This window comes from Primulina huaijiensis, chromosome 3 (genome assembly GCF_012295235.1).
Source record: "Primulina huaijiensis isolate GDHJ02 chromosome 3, ASM1229523v2, whole genome shotgun sequence".
In the NCBI taxonomy this organism is placed as follows: Eukaryota; Viridiplantae; Streptophyta; class Magnoliopsida; order Lamiales; family Gesneriaceae; genus Primulina; species Primulina huaijiensis.
Window position 1 is genome coordinate 10,678,673 of NC_133308.1, and position 17,813 is coordinate 10,696,485.

Sequence of the window (17,813 nt, forward strand, 5' to 3'; positions counted from 1 at the left end):
ATCACCCCTCCTTCAGAACGCGACGTCCTCGTCACGGCCTGAACCCTCGATCCACCAGCACCGAAAATCTAGAGGTGGCTCCCGTCATGTAGCACTTTGCCCCGCAGGTTCAAGAGGTGGCTCCCATGCACGTAGCACTTTGCCCTGCATAGCACTTATTTCTCGGTGTTCCATGCCGGTGACCGGCTCTGATACCATCTGTAACGTCCCAGATTCGACGACTGTCCACACTGTACCAAGATGAGTCTTTCCAGCGTGCTTATGTCCTCACTCACACGCACCCTGGGAAACTTTCCAGGAGGTCACCCATCCCAGAATTGCCCCAAGTGAAGCATGCTTAACTTTGGAGTTCTTATGTGATTAGCTACCGAAAAGAAGATGCACCTTCGTGGTATGAGTAGTACATATCAAATCTTTTAAGCCTTCTTCAACTGTACAGTCCATTACATTGAACAGTCTCGGAATGCCTCTCCTTTCGGTGTAAGATCGGTTCATTCATGTTTCCTCCACTTAGAAGCCTACCAGGAGCCGCTCATTGTCCGTGCAACCTCATGGCACTGACGATCACCCCCCGCCCTCTTCGGCCTCGGGCCTCACATATATTTTTGAGAATTTACCTATCGAAGATAAGCTTTTGACTTAAGATGAAATATTTGACTCAGGGATAATAAATTATTTATGAAAATATGAGATATGAATTATATAAATTTTGATATTCAGATATAAAAGTTGATTTTTGTGTCATTAATTAACGGTCTAGACATTAAATTTGGGATGTTAAGCGATAAATTTAAATATGTAGGATTTTTGTATATTTAATGAAGGTAAGAAACAATAATTTATGTCACGTCCCGTGTCTGAAGCGTAGGTGACATTCGGCATTGTTTAACAAATACTTGAAAACAATTAAGCCTCGTATCAAAATGCCAAAAACCAGTCTTTTCATAAACTAAACATTGTCTTTACAATGACAATAGAAATAAAAAAATACATCAGAGTTGCAATTGCGGAAAATGAACAAAAGAGAAATAAAGTCTTAAATTCCGAAAACTTGTCTGTCGATCACCATTCCCAGAACGCATCCTGCTCCTCCTCATTCAGTTGTTCCTCATTTTTATCTGAAATTGTAAGGGGGTGAGTGTTTTGGGAAACACTCAGCAAGTGGGGGTTGATCGATTTCCAAAGATACATATAGAACTTAATCTTTAAAAAATTTCTTTAACAAACTTTCAAAACTTATTACTTTTAACTTACAGAAATGAATCGAATATGATACAGAAGTTAACAGATGATTCAGAGCATTTCAGAAACAAATCAGATCAATTCAGAACAAACAAAACACTGTTATTCATCTCATTTCCATGGTCAAATTGTTCCCAATATGTTAGTCCTCTAAGGGGTGAGGCCAGAACACAGTTTTATACCCACCGATGGGGGCCAGACAGAACATGATTTTATACTCACCAATGAGGACCAGACAGAACATGGTTTTATACCCACCAATGGGGGCCAGACAGAATTACAATTCTCATCCCATTTCAAATCAATTTGTAACAGTGCAACACAGAGTTCAGACTTTTATAGGACAGAACTTATCAGAAATTCAGACGGATACAGCGGAATCAAAGAAATTCGAATAACAGAATAAACATATAATCGATCGAAATTTTAAGCAGAACAAATTGTCATTTTCGAAAAAGGAGACACACATACAAGCATGTCATATCATATATATACAAGGTTTAAAAGACAAACAACATACATATCAAAAACCCACTTACCGTTGATTCAAACGTGCGACATAGACTGGCTTAGCTTGGACGATTGATGACCGAACTCAAGCAGCACTTCGTTTATCTTGATGCGAATACTGCGGCGTGATTTTGGCAGCACTTCAACGTGATTTTTGACTGACTGCACTGTACGAAATTCCCTCTCTTTTCTTTCTCTTTCTTGGCCGAAACTTAGAGCTGTTTTTATGAGGTGATTTGATTGTGACAAATACGAACACGAATATGAATACAAATACGAATACGAAATGACATGATGACATGTAAGGCCAAGGCTCAGTTGACGGGTGAGAGTGTCGCTGATGTCCCTGCTGTCTGGTACCATGGTAATACATAAGATTTTGATCAATCGATAAACGGTTGATACGAGAGTCACAATTAATGATCTAAATTACTCTAAGGGGAAAACGTATATGTATATGATAAAAGGAAAAGTTTATGATGAAAGAAATGTTTAAGTTTATGTATATTCATGAAAAAAGATAATTTTATTAAAAGTATTTTCGTTGTTGCATGTGCACGAATGCGTATTACTTGTTACTATGGTTAAGGCTTCTGAGTCAATAGACTCACTAGGTGTGAATGATGCAGGTGAAGATTTTGATGTTGAGACAGGAGGGTTGAATGACTGAACTGGCTGGGTTTTCCACACAGTTATGATTTTACATTACTTTTAAGATTTTGACGACTTTTGGCAGTAAGAGTAGTTTTTGAGAAAATTATGGCGTTATGCTACTTATGAAAATGTTAGTTTTAGGTTTGGTTTGACGTTTGTGGTTTTATAACTTTTACTGCACTTTTGAGATTCTTAGTAAAATAACTGTGGAGTTTAATATATNTAAAGTAAACGAGTTAGAGACGTTTCGGTAAGATTATTATCTACAAACATCCATAAAATATTTGTATTATTACATTACACAATTTAGATTCTCGCAAATCTTTTTTCAAGACATTTCTTGTTAAACTGTCAAACTACTTTATATAAATTATCACTAATCAAGTCAGACTGTTTCCACACTTACTCATTTTTCAGATTTCGAGCAAAACTAGTTGTTCAAAAATATTTTTTTAACCTAAAAACTTTAATGAATGAGTCAAATTTTATAATTTTTTAGAAGAATTTATTCACCCCTTTAAATTTTAATGTGATCCCAACATATATGTACGGCTATATTTTTATAGTAACATTGAAATAAAAAAATTTAAAAGTTGGCGTAACAATAATTCAATTAGGCCGTTATTTTTCATCAAAGCAATTGCTTCTACATACAAAGCACGTAAATTTTTTTTCTATTAACAGTAATCAACTTAATAGTTTTATTTATTTTGAATATAATTTATATGATCTGGAAAACAAATGGATCTTATTTTAATTTTCCTTTAAAAAATTGAACAATAACAAATAGATATTATTGATTAAAAAAAAATAATATCACTGACTGATTAAACCTAGGAATTAGGATGGCCTAGACTGCTGAAGAAAAACAGTGTCCACGTGCACTTTTTCACACATGGCAACCACTCCTACTCTTGAATGACACACATCGTCGTTTAGGAAACAGCTAAACAACAAAAGACCCACCAATTCTGAATTCTTTGCTGTCACCTTTTCCATTTTCCATTTCAAAAATTGTTTTTCTGTCCCATTTTCTCCTTGCCGTTCAAATTTGGAATTCATTTACCTCCACAACTTCGAAAAACAGTCTTGTCAAGAGGCTCTCTTCACGTTTTCCCCCTTGGTAGTGTGAGTAACAGTGGGATTGTGGTTTCTTGGTCTGCATTTTGTAATTTTGGTGTTCTGCTTCTTTCTTTTAGTCTACCTTTTTATTATTTTTTGATTTGTTTTTGTTGTTTGTGGTGGGATAGAGTCTTGGAAGAGTGGAGGGGAGATGTCGAGTACGGGAGCATTGGATCTGGCATCTGGGCTTGGAGGGAAGATTGACAAGAGTGATGTTCTCTCGGCTGTTGACAAGTACCGATCTTTTCTTCCATTCTACTGTGAGATGTCATTGTTGTACCGGAATGTGTTATTGCTATATGAATCTGAGTTGTTTGTTCCATTTAAAGTTTGGACTTGATCCCACTTTCTCTTGTTAGAATCTGAGATGGTGTTTGTGAGTCAATCTGTCAGTTGACTCTGTTTCTTTTCTTTTCGAAATTGGCTTTATGATTCACTTATTATCAGGTATTATTATTCCTTGATGTAATTAGTCGGGTATCTGTCTTCGGGTTGACGAGAAAATAAGAACTCCTCCTTTTTTCTTGAAAAATTATATTGATTAAGATATAGTACTAACAACAGTTTGCTGTGAATTTGAGGGTAAACTTGTGGTAAGATTCAGGAATATAGAAAATTTGATCAATGCATGTGGTGCAAGATTCAAACTTTCTCGGATTTTGTCATGTGTATTTCCTTTATTTATGTCCGAGGTCTGTTTAATATTTTTAGAGCCAGTACACATGAGCACATGTTTGGATGGTAATGCGGTCCTCTTTCTCCGTACTTGAATAACCAATAAATCATCCACGGTATCATTTTTCTATATTCTTTTTTCCTTTTCCGGTTCTTAACGTGCGAAAATTTGATGAATTGGCGCAGTTAAAATCCTCTCAGGGTCTATAACCTGACTTAAGTTTGCTTAGCATTGTATTTGTCGAATAAACTTAACTAAGCAGATTTTTTGACACAATTTTTTACAACTTTTAACCTTATACCTAAGCTTCTAAAAACATAGTGCCAATTTAAATGGCTGATGATATGCCCTCAGATAAAAGGACAACATACATTTGAAATCTTTCTGTTCCAGGCTATACTTTCATAGAATTTGCAGGATTTTCTATTCCATTAAACTCACATAATCATGTCTATTTTACAACGAACGAGGGAAAATCAAATTGAAGGGATTTTTGACAAATACATAATTTGTGACGATGTTAGCAATTTTTACTTCCTTGTCTGCAGCTTTAATATTATCGTGCATGTTTTAGTTGTATTAAAAATCAAACTTTTATTTTCTAATTATTCTAATCTGACCTTGTGCTTTTTTCATCTTGCATTTCCTTCTCTCTTGCCTAGTGTTGGTCAGAGGATTTGATGTGTTCGTGCTTTGATTACTTTCCTCAAAATTTTGAATTTTCAATTCTAAATCAGGTATGAAAAATATCATGTTTGTTACGGAGGTGAAGAGCAAGAGAGAAAAGATAACTACACGGACATGGTGAGAAGTATATTTCTAGTGCTAAGTCCTTACTTCGATACATTTTATTTTCTAGCTCTTTTTTTCTTTGCAAAAAGCCTTTCATTTATTAATCTGAAACATACCACATCATTTCTTTCTTCGGTTGTTTTTCGTGTTTTAAGTGATTCTCAATTGTATCTCGCTTTAGTAACAAATATGAGCTGGTCAAGGTTTTAAAATTTGGAGCTATTCTGCGGCTTGCTTACTATGATTTCACAATTGTCTACCTACTCCAGATACTTCTTTTTTATCATACTGGTTTCAAAATAGAGTAGGGTTAGTAATTCATAAGAATCCGAACTTGCAGTTTTTAAGTTTCTTAACCATGCCAAACAATTTTGTTTTGTTTGGGGGTTATTCTGGATCTGAAGGAAGATAGACCACAACGTAAAGTAAAGGCCATTGTTTTTGTCGAAAAACAATATTCTTATGATGATTCTGTGTCTCCATCAGTTTGACTCCTTAATTTTATTTGTCAACTTGGTATCATCATCAATTATTGCAAGTTAAACTATTATTAACCAGCGTATAAATGACTGTTTTTGTGCTCTGCATATGTTTGATTATATTTGGTTTACTATGATACTTCAGGTCATGACACAATTTCCTTTTGTCTCCTCAATTTACCAGGTGAATAAGTACTATGATCTCGTCACAAGTTTCTACGAGTATGGCTGGGGAGAATCATTTCATTTTGCACCCAGGTGAACTGTTTTCTTCTTTAGATGTACTCATCTTTTAAATCATGTTTTGCCGGAAGGCTCCTCATGTACTCGGTAATATATTGTAGAATACACAATAGAAAATGAAAATGCTGCTTCAATCCAATTTTCTTTGTTTAAATTCATTATCTAGTATAGTTGCTCTCATTTTCCGCGAAAATCTCATGAAAATGAAGGGCCCTTCATATGATATGGTAAGGTGTAGAAAATTTGAGACCATTTTAAGTTGCATCTTGTACCAGTTTCTGAATAAGATTACCACAATATGCCACAGATGGAAAGAAGAGTCTCTCCGAGAAAGCATCAAGCGCCATGAGCACTTCCTTGCCTTACAACTTACCCTCAAACCAGGACAGAAAGTAATTCCATTTCTATACTGTTAATTAAAATTTCTGTTAACCTAAAATATATTTCTGTTTAATCAATTTTGAGGTTTATTCCATTTATATAGGTTTTGGACGTAGGATGTGGAATCGGTGGACCATTACGAGAAATCGCTCAATTCAGGTGTTTGCTTACTTTATTTTTTGCACTTTCTAGCATACTACTAGGGAATAAGAGTTGTGTATAACAACGTCTATTTGCCTATTTTGAGTAGTGTTCAATCAAATAAAATTTATTTGATATCCCAAATCAGCTGGATTAACTTTTTGAGAGTTATATACACGGACTTGGACAATACTGTACCTTTGAGCTATCTTTTGGGGTTGAGTTAAGTTCAAATGTCAATTTTAACATGGTATCAGAACTCAGGCCCATCGATATATTTTGGAATGTCCTATGAACCACCTGATAATGTCTTGTAAATTTCACGCTCTAATTGTTCATTCTGGACGTGAAGAAAGTTTGTTAGATGTCCCACATCGGCTGGATTAAGATTTTGGGAGTTGTATATTTGGACTTGGGACAATTTTCCCCCCTTAAGTTGGCTTTTGGAGTTGAGTTAGGTCTAAGTTCCAATCTTAACGTTTGTATCAGAGTCCAGACTTACCGTTATGTGTTAGACTGCCTTATGGGTCACCCTATAATGTAAACTTCGCGTTCCAGTTATTCATTCTTAGGCAGGTGAGGGTGTGTTAAATGTGTCAAATCGGCTGGATTAAGTCTTTGGAAGTAGTATATATGAACTTGGACAATCCTTCCTCTTTGAGCTAGCTTTGGAGTGAGTTAAGTCCAAGCCTATCTAGCACAAGAGAAATGAACAACTGGAGTGTGAAGTTTATATTATTGGGTGGCCCATGGGACAGACCAACATAACGGTAGTATGAGCTCCGATACCATGTTAAGATTGAGACTTGTGTCTAACTTAGCGTCAAAGGCAAGCTCAAGGGAGAGGATTGTCCAAGCCCATAAATACAACTCTCAATGACTTAATATAGCCGATCTGAGAGATCTAACAAAATTAGTTTTATTGTGACAAAACATATAAAGTTGTACCTATACACAGTTGTCAAAAACGGTCGCCTCGGTTCTTTAAGCGACCTGAGGCTTAAGCGAATGAGGCGCAAGGCCCGCGCTTCAAGGAACTCAGAAGCGTAGGAGGTCTACGAAGCACACACTTCTGTGCGCTTCTCTTAGGAGAGAAAGACGATCGTCTGTGCGCTTCATCATAGTTCGTGCGCCTGGCTGTGCTGCGCCTAGGGGTAATACTTGAAACAAACTCACTTAAAGTGTGCGCCTCTGCCTAGGTGCGAGACATCGAGAGGTGCAGAAGTGTGCGCTTTAGAGAAGTGAGTTGATATTTTGTAAGTAAATAAAAATTAACTTGAACCCAACCAATTTTTAAGCCCAATTAGCAAAGCTCGTGGCTATTTAATGATAAAAAAAACCATATTGTCACTCATTTATGCAAGGCTTTTTTATCAGAAAAGTACCAAAGGTCCTCTGTGCAAACTTTTATTGTCATCTTCCCCCTATGATGATGATGATGATGATATAGTTGAGGAAGATGAAGATGAATTCGATGATTTAGATGATACTGTTATCCTTTATGCAAACTTTTACTTTAATTTGTTCTACATTCATGATTCACAATGGTTTTGGAAAATGATGATTATGATGATATAGTTGAGGAGGATGAAGAAGAATTTGATGATTTAGATATGTGAAGTTTTTTTACTTAATATACTATGAATTGATGACTTACTAATGAATTTTAGACGACTAAAGTTTTTTCCTGGTTTTGATTTACGCTACATTATCTATTAATGAATTTTTATTTATAATGTTTGCTATATCTGTGAAAAATATTTAAGTTATTTAATATTATAGATTTATTGTATAAATCACTTTATATATGTTGAATTTTAAAATGTATGGCAAATACGCTTTATTTCGATAAAACGTGCGCTTCGCCTTGCGCCTCAGGTTCCAGGGTACCCTAGCGCTTTAATGTGCATTGCGCCCTAAATAATATGCGCTTCATAGAAGCCGCACAACCATTTTCTTTTTAAGATTCTGCAAAGTGCGATTTTAAGTCTGCCTAAGGCCCTTACAATTTTTAAAAAACAAAATCAAGCCCAACCTATCTAAACCATCTTTGTTTTGCTTCTCAAATCTCACCTCTCACTCCTTGCCTCCGTCTTTGCCTCGCCTCTGCCACTGCCTCTCCGCCGCGTCTCTGCCTTGCTGCCGCTCCGCCATCCCTACCGTGTTTCTCCTTCTCTTTTGCTGCCCAAAATTGGTAAATCCTAATTTTAGAAATCTAAAGGATATTGCTTGGTTAATGCAACACTTCCCTATCAAAATGTTGTTTTTTTAATAATAAGTGATTGTTATTTATTTGTGAGTTATTTAACCATGTCAAACACAACAATTCCATCAAATCGAAAGGATATTGCTTGGTTAATGCAACACTTGGGTCGGTTGGTTGATAAGGCAAAGACAGTGAATGAGGTAAGAGGATGGGTGGTGGGGAGAGAAAAAATCGAAATATCTCATATCGAATTCGCAGATGACACGTTGTTTTTTGTCCAGTCGGATAGGCATCTTTTAGCACTTTTGGAGATTCTCAATAACTTCACTGTCAAATCAGGACTGAAAATCAATTTGGAAAAAAGCGTTGTCTTGGGATTAAATGTCTTGGAAGAGGAAATCGTGGATATGGCATGAGTAATTGGATGCAAAAGAGAGAATTGGACGATAAAGTACCTTGGGGCACCTTTGGGAGGTGACCCCAAGTCTGCTGAATTTTGGGAGCCCGTATTATAAAAAATGTCTAAGAAACTAGCAAGTTGGAAGAAGTCTTTCCTCTCAAGAGGTGGTCGTCTCACTTTGATTAAGGCTGTCTTAGGAGCGATGCCGACTTACTATATAGTCACTTTTCAGAGTGCCAATTGGGGTGGCGAGAAAAATGGAAAAATTGATGAGGGATTTTTTGTGGGACGGAGCAGATGGGGAGACACATTGCCATGTCGTTGGGTGGAAACAAGTTTGTAAGCCAAAGGACAGGGGCGGACTAGGGTTGGGGAATATATGCTTGACGAACAGGGCACTTCTTGGAAAGTGGTGGTGGAGATGTTCGGTGGAAAAAGATTCATTGTGGAAAAGAGTTATCAAGAGTATCTATGGTCTTCAGGATAATGGTTGGAATGTGGGGTTGGCGAGGAACTCGACCTTCAAAAGCCCCTGGAAGTTTATTTCTCGATCGTACTCGACTTTTGAATTATTGATTAGGGCGGTTTTAAAAGGGGGGAACTTGATACGTTTTTGGGAAGATATCTGGGGGGGGTGGTTTGTCGTTCAAAGATCGTTTTCCATCTCTTTTTCTAATCTCTTCAACCGTTAATAAACCAATCACAAGTTTTTTAGAGGTAAATGATTTGGGAGTGAACAATATTATTTTCCATTGGATTTGCATTTCAGGAGAGCCTTAAATGAGGTAGAATTAGAGGAATTTGCTGAACTATTGGGGATTTTAGACACGGTTAGGTTGGAGAATGGTACGAGTGATTTTAGAGTGTGGTTGGGGGATCCGTCGGGGTTTTTTTCTGTTCAGTCTTTCTATGCTTCTTTTTTCCCGGTTACAGCTTTCCCTTCATTTCCATACCACGAAAATATCTGGAAAATACCGATCCCGTACAAGGTCCAAGTCTTCTCGTGGATAGTGGCGTTGGGGAAACTACCTACTAGCGACATGTTGCAGAAAAGGTGGTCTGATTGGCATTAAGACCGCAATGGTGTAATCTATGCCGGAGACATGAAGAGAACCAAGACCATATTCTGGTGCACTGTTCTTTTTCACGTGCAATTTGGACAAGAGTTCTGCAAGAACTTCGTTTCGATTGGACATTTCCAAGAAAGGCTCGGGACTTGTTTATCATGGACATGACTATGGCAGACGGAAGAAGGAATAACAACTTCTGGCTCTTGACGGTGCGCTGCATTTTTTGGACTCTATGGTTGGAAAGGAACAATAGATTGTTTGCGGATTCGGGAGAGTCTCTGGACGAAGTATGGGCAAAGATCAGACTCAGGGTCGCGACATGGACAACAATGTTACCGGAGTTCAAACATTTACTTATTGCGGATGTGGTTAGGGATTGGAATTATGTTTGTTGTTGATTTAAGATCTCTGTTTTTATTGCAATATTTGTAATTTAGTTCTTAGGATTACTATCCTTTGTAATCCACATTATTATTATAATGAAAAGTAGTTTCGTATAAAAAAAAAAAAGAAATGTCCAGAGCATGTTAAAGAAGAAATTAAAGAGTTTATGCAAAAAAAAAATAATTACTTTGAAGAATCAAATGGGTGATATTCCTCATTTAGATGATGTTGGAAGAAGATCGTGATGAAGATGTTATTCAAACTAAAATGAAAGGGAAATGACCGACATCCGGTTCAAGTATCCCTCCTATGGTGTAGGGTAAAAAGTGTAAAAAAAAATAGGGCCTATTGACCTTTATTTTGTGAAAAATGTAGCAGAAATTGTCAGATAAAGACTTGCAAAAAATAAAGGCCAATATGATGAAAATAAAAAGAAATTAAGAGAAGATGTGGTTCAGAAATTTGCTGTGTGGATCTACGATGCCTGAATTCCTTTCAATGCCGTTAAATATGATTATTTGTAGCCCTATATCAAAGCTATTGAGAATTGTGGAGTGGGAATGAAACCTCCATCATATCACGAAGTAAGAATATTTGAAGAAGGAGTTGACAAATATGAACCTGCTGATCAAATCTCACGAAGAAAATAATGCTAGGTATGGTTGTACAATCATGACATATGGGTGGAAGGATAAAAAAAGTAGAACTCTTATAAATTTTATGGTAAATGATTCTAAAGGAAGCATATATGTTGAATCAGTGGATGCTTCAAGTTATTCTCACATTGCTGATAATATGTACGGGTTACTTTCTAAATTTTTGAATCGAATCGGAGAACAAAATGTGGTTCATGTTGTAACAGATAATGCAAGCTATAATGTTAGAGCAGAAAATATTTTAAATTGTAAAATGAATTAAAAATCAGATTTTTTTATTTTTTAAATAAATTTACTTATTTTTTCAAGTCGTCTTTTGGAAAAAAAATTTCCACACTTGTATTGGACTTCATGTGCAACTCATTACTTATATTTGTGCTTAAGGAAATATTCAAAATTCTTAATCTCAAAAAATTGCATGAACGGACATTGATGGTGAATGGTTATATTTATAATAGACCACAATTATTGAGCATGATGAGGGTGTTTACTGGACAGGGAGACATGGTAAGAACTGCAAAGACTCGTTTCGCAACAGCTTTTTTGACTTTAAAGCGGTTTCAAGTTCAACAAGCAAATTCTATATAGATGTTTACATCTAAAAAGTGGGCAAAAAGTCGATATTCTAAAGAGGTTGCTGGAAAACTTGTAGCAGAAGTGATATTGATGCCTTCTTTTTGGAGAACTGCAGTTTTTGCGTTAAAAGTCGGCGGCCCATTGCTGAAAGTATTGCGGCTGGTAGATGGTGAAATAAGGTTCAACTATGGATTACATCTATGAGGCAATGGATATAGCCAAAGAAGCTGTCGCTATATTATTTAATAATAATGAAGAGAAATATCATGATATTTTTAAAATCATCGACAAAAGATGAAGCATTCAACTCCCTCATCCTTTGCATGCGGCTTTTATATAATCGTGACATAGAAAATGATGAAGTGTTGGAGGGTCCGTACAAATTCATAGCTAGATTGTTGCGAGGTGAAGATTTACAAGATAAGATCACAAATCAATTGGAGAAATACAAAAAAGCAGGATTACAAATCAATTCGAGAAATACAAAAAAAAAAAAAGGACTTCTTGGTTTACCCATGGCTGTCAGACAAAGAGCCTCAAAATTACCAGGTAAATAATATTTAGTGCAATATCTATTTATTTTTCAAGCATTACTTACAAAATAGATACAAACTTTGGATGATAAGAAATTTAATCTTATATTTTTTTGTATTTCCACTTTCAAGCTCATTGGTGGTCTTCTAATGTTGCATCAACACCTGAATTAAAACATTTGCAATGAAGATTTTGTATCTCACATGCTCTGCGTCAGGCTGTTAACGTAATTGGAGTGTATTTTAACATGTAATTTAGAAGTTTTTTATACATATTAAATTTTATATTATGGAGTATGAACCTAATTTCTTACTTTCTAATTTTCTGTCAGATACATGCTAAAAAAAGAAATAGGTTGTCTCAAACGATTGAATGATTTGGTATGTATCAAATACAATTAAGCGTTGAGGAGAAGATATGCCATGCGAGATAAGATTGATCCTGTTTCTTTGTCAGAAATAGATGATAGTAATGAATGGTTGTTGGGAAAGTTGGATGACATTAATAAAGACAATGATGATAACGATTTTGTCCATGAAGATGATGATTTGAGTTGGAGTCATGTAGCACATGCGGCTGGGGTTGGTGAAAGTGCACATGACTTTCGATCACGAAATGCATATACTTCAAAAAGTGCATCATCGTCCACTTCAGCAAAAAAATGCAATCTTCAACTCGAACTAGTCTTGTGGATGAAGAAGAGATAAACATTGATGATGAAACTGAAGAAGAAGATAACGATGGATGCATATCAAGCGATGGGGCTGATGACGTAGATTTGGAAGATGAAGATGACGATTATTATGACATTTAATATTTCATCTACAACATTTTTAAAAGGCTTATTATTTTTTTGATAATATTTGGTTTATTGTGTTTTTTCTGTAAAGTGTGCGATTCTCTTTGCGCTTTAAGCCCCAAGACACTTGAGCGCTTTTTTGCGCTTCGTGCTTTTGACAACTATACCTGTACAGTTAAATAGTGACCTTGTAGGAGTTTCTGTATCCATTCATATCTGTTTTCCTTCTCTCTCCCTCTTATCACCATTTTTTGCAGTTCTGCTGCAGTTACAGGTCTGAACAACAATGAATACCAGATAACTAGAGGAAAGGTAAAAATTGATCAATGGCATGCTGCAAATATTTTCTTCTGAGGTTGATGTTTCATTCTGAAATATCATAATGGCAGAAACATACTCATGTTTTATCGCCAAACTTGTTTCAATTTGAGGTCTAGTCCAATAACATCATTTGAGATTTTTTATCACCTGCATTTCCATATGTTCATTGAGACGGTGTTCTGTTTAGCATTTTTAGACACAACATTTTCTCTATGTTCACCAAAATAGTGTTGTTTCCCAGTACTTATGTGATCGTTCATCTGTCTCTGAATGGTACCAGAAACTAAACCGCATTGCAGGAGTGCACCAGACTTGTGACTTTGTTAAAGTTAGTAAATTTTAAATAAGTTTGTGTTGTATTTGGATTTTTATTTTTGTGCATTCTTATCATTTGTTCATAATCACGCAGGCTGATTTCATGAAGATGCCATTTCCTGATAATAGTTTTGATGCAGTGTATGCTATTGAAGCAACCTGCCATGCCCCAGATGCGGTATGTCAGTTTATGTGCATTCAAATCTTAAATCTTGTTTCCTGAGTCGCCATTGTCTTACTTTCCTGCTGTTCAGGTTGGATGCTATAAAGAAATATATCGAGTACTTAAACCAGGCCAGTGCTTTGCTGCATATGAGTGGTGCATGACTGAAGTGTTCGACCCAATTAATAAGGAACACCAAAAGATTAAGGTAATTACCATTTTGCAGAAAATGTGCATAAATGTTAATCCGGCCACAGCTTCTTGAATTTTATACGAAATTCCAACAACACAGGCAGAAATAGAACTAGGTAATGGCCTCCCTGACATAAGGACGACACAGCAATGTCTTGAAGCACTTGAAAAAGCTGGTTTTGAAGTAAGTAACAAAATGTTTGTGTTTATGCTTATCTCCTAAATTTCGACAAATATTTGATTATTCTATTTTTTCCTTTTCTAAAGGTTGTGTGGGAGAAAGATCTCGCAGTGGACTCACCCGTGCCATGGTACTTACCTTTGGATAAAAGTCACTTCTCCCTCAGCAGTTTCCGTTTGACAGCGATTGGACGCTTCATCACAAAAAACATGGTAAAAGGCTGACCTTTTTCTTTTAAAAAAAGAATTAAATTAGTGCTTGTATGTGTTGGTTTTCACTTATTTTCCGACATTTATTCTCTTCTCGCTGTAAAGATCTTTTCCCTATCCGAAATCTTCATCTGCAGGTGATGGCTCTAGAAAAAATTGGAGTTGCACCAAAGGGAAGTCAAAGGGTTCAAGCTTTCTTAGAGAAAGCTGCAGAAGGACTTGTGGATGGAGGAAAGTAAGCATCTTTTTAACTCATGTTTGCTTGTAATTTTGTATCTTTCGAGTTTCTTTCCAGAAAATAGAGATTCAAAGAGAACATAGAAAGTCATTGTCATCATAATGCTTATCAACCCTGACCTTCTAGGCACCTGCTTCATGCATCATTATTGTCTTCTTTGGACACGGCTGTGCAAAGTGTTAATAATGTTTAACATGGAGGGATATTTATCTTGATATTTATCGAATTTCGGATGAAGAGTATTAAAAATAATTTTAGAAATTCCTTACTTTTTGTGTTTTTGGATGATAGTTGAAGTTGCAATTTTCGAATTTGAAAACGTTAATACTTCTTAATTTCATAGTGAATCCATTATAAGCTCAAATGAAATGTATGTGTACTTGATATTCTTGATTTTTCATTTTATTTGTATTGTCATTGAGCCTGTATCTCTGCATCATAGCTTCTTGTTTACCCTTGCATAACGTTCTGATAACGACGTCTTTTATTAAGCTAAGGAGCATTATCACATATAGCAATTGTGGTTGTAGAGTTTACATAAGCCTCGGTCTCGCCGACGATTGATACTAAAGGGTCTCTTATTATCGGGTTTTTCAGGATGGAAATCTTTACAGCAATGTATTTCTTCTTAGTTCGGAAGCCCCTTTGAACAGTGTTGGAGATTCAGTCAATCACAGGATTTTCTTGGGCTTTTGATGACAATGAGAAGTGTTTGTTTCTTCTTGTTTTTTTTCCTTTTGGTGTGTGTGGTTTAGTATCCTGTGTTTCTTTTGTGATGGAATCAAATGGTATTTTGCTGGGAATTGCTGTGTTTTATATTTAATAAATAAATGATTTTGAAAAGGTTCCACTCTCCTTGAATTACTTCTATTTTTTATTATTCAGATATAACATTTTACATACAAGTATATTCAGATATTGTTAAATAATATTCAAAATATTTGTATGATGTAAAAAAAATAAGGCTAGATATTCTTTTTAAAAAATCACTTTAATGGCAATTACCATGGTGATGTAACGACAAAGGTATTAGCTCAAAATATTCTACTATTTATTTCTTTTTTTCTAGTGAAACTTGCTCTTTCTTTTGGATTTACTAGCAAGTAACACGTGCGTTGCACGTGGTGAATAAACGTTGTAACAAGTAAGTGAACATAAAACACTTATATTGAATGAAATCGAAAGAACCATTTTCTATTGAAAATTCATAATATAAAAAAGCATTATCAAATTTTTTCTTATTTAATTTTCAGTTTCTGGGTCATCTCTGTGTGACTGTTTTGTCTAAGTTTCCTCATCATTTTACTGAAATCATCTATTTTTTCATTATCTTGAATTTTTATGATTTCTCTTTTGAAACATGATGAATTTTGTTTCTTTTTCTGTGGTTTTGTCATTTCCTTAGTGTTTGTTGTCTTCTTATCTTCATGTTGTATTTGTTTTGCCCTTTCTTTTGCGTTCGTTCTTTTCTTATCTTCATTTTGTATTTCATTGATGTTTCAGTTCTTTGTTTTCTTATCAGTACTTTTCTTGAGTTGTGGTTTCTCAAATCCATCTACGATTATTGTTGTTATTCCATTTTTAGTCGAGACAGACTTGTCTAATTTGAAAAGAAAATTTTGATCTTATTTTTTTGGTTGATCAAGTATTGTTAAATGCTCCAAATTATTTTTTTTATGCAATATAAAATTTGTACTTATTGGCAATGTATTGGATTATTATAATATTATTCAAATAAATATTTTAATTCACATTAGTATGCATGTCAATTATTTTTGGATAAAGCAACCAATAAATGTCTCAGTAACCTCTTCGAACAACGTCACACTAGCTATTTCATTTTCATTTTGAACCAGCATTATTATCTGGTACTTGAAAAATTAATTGTGAGAAAGTATACAAAATAATTAAATATTTTTAAGCATGTAAAGTTAATTATAGTTGCAATATTTTGGGACTATCTCGATATTCAGCTTCACAAAGTGTTGAACAAAACTACTTTCCTCCGGTGAATAACAATGTCATCTTGTTTTTGAAAATTATTTAATGATCGAATCTTCTTGATGATGTCAATGATATATGTGCATAATTATATTATTTGATTAAAAAAATATACGTAAATATCAAAATAAATAAAATGGAAACATGCTTTGATAATTAGTGTAATTTGAATTACTTGCTAAATGATCAAATTCTCTGAAGCGAAAATTAAGTTTGCCTAAATTTGGCTTCTTGCAACTCGGTGACTAAAGCTTCTTTTCGCATTATCAACTCAATATTCGAGTTTACATTTAAATAACAAGAATTTATTTCGTTAACGATTGAATTTCATATAAGTAACTTTTGTCACACTTTAAAAGCTGCTCAAATTGTTGAATAACATTTGAAAAAATCAAGTCATGTACCATAGTTTCCTGCAATACCATATTCATATTGTTAGTACATAACTGGTGGTCCGAAAATAATGCTATTATTTGTTTTAAAGAAATATAGAATTTGAAAAGTAGTCACTTGTACATTTATGAAAGTTAACTTTCGAATAGTTTTTGAGTTACGCCTTGTTGAAATTTGATATCTTTGTCGAATAATAAATACTTTGACTACTATATTTTTTTGATCATGTTGGAACATATCAATCAGCATCACATCAAGATTTGTCATTATTAGTATGTCTTTATTACGGACGTGTAAAACTTTTCTTTGGCTAGTGAAGTGGGTGCATGGTCTGCCGTATATGATTGAATCTGATTTAAAATTGTTAATAACCATCGTGACAAATGACATTAACTATTGGCTTTGAAGTAATTTTCATTTATTTCATTAATATTAGCTATTTTTCTCTTCAGCTACCCCAATTATTATCTTTGTTAGACTAATTATGTGATATATAATTAAATATATAATGGTTGTTTATTAATTACAGGTTACAAAACTTATGATAATTGAATATGTTTTGATTTGTTTATGAATATTTGAATATAGTGAAATCTTTATAATAATCTATTTAACACTGGGCATATTTATATGTGTTAAATTAAAACACTTGGTGTAATCATGAAGATGAAAAACGATTTTATCTGTTAAATTTCGTTGTTGTTAATTTTTAAAATAATAATACTATTAAATTGATTTTTTAAAGTGAGTGGTTAAATTATTTCAGAAAATAATCATGTATACATTTGTTTGGAATGTTTTTTTCCTTAAATTGATTTGCAAAACTTATATGATGTAATGATTATAATATATAATATAATATATATTAGTTATACAATAATACACAAGACAATATTAAAGTTAGGAAAAACCAATATACGATTAATAGATGGAAG

The 17,813-nt window shown here is 34.5% G+C and overlaps 1 protein-coding gene across 3 annotated transcripts; it reads left to right on the plus strand.

The window, feature by feature from the left end:
• The first annotated feature begins 3,380 nt into the window (after window positions 1-3,380).
• LOC140973511 (cycloartenol-C-24-methyltransferase-like) lies at window positions 3,381-15,334 on the plus strand. 3 transcript variants are annotated; one of them, XM_073436372.1, is made up of 14 exons: window positions 3,381-3,534; window positions 3,657-3,762; window positions 4,942-5,008; window positions 5,660-5,733; window positions 6,026-6,110; window positions 6,203-6,258; window positions 13,123-13,177; window positions 13,467-13,514; window positions 13,596-13,679; window positions 13,756-13,872; window positions 13,957-14,040; window positions 14,124-14,249; window positions 14,384-14,481; window positions 15,082-15,334. In XM_073436372.1, the coding sequence occupies exons 2-14, from the start codon at window positions 3,680-3,682 to the stop codon at window positions 15,131-15,133; spliced, it is 1,029 nt and encodes a 342-aa protein (XP_073292473.1). In that variant the 5' UTR covers window positions 3,381-3,534; window positions 3,657-3,679; the 3' UTR covers window positions 15,134-15,334. The 3 variants fall into 3 exon arrangements, with proteins under 3 accessions (XP_073292473.1, XP_073292474.1, XP_073292476.1); XM_073436373.1 differs by having other exon boundaries at window positions 3,403-3,555; XM_073436375.1 differs by having other exon boundaries at window positions 3,417-3,529.
• The last annotated feature ends 2,479 nt before the right edge of the window (window positions 15,335-17,813 follow it).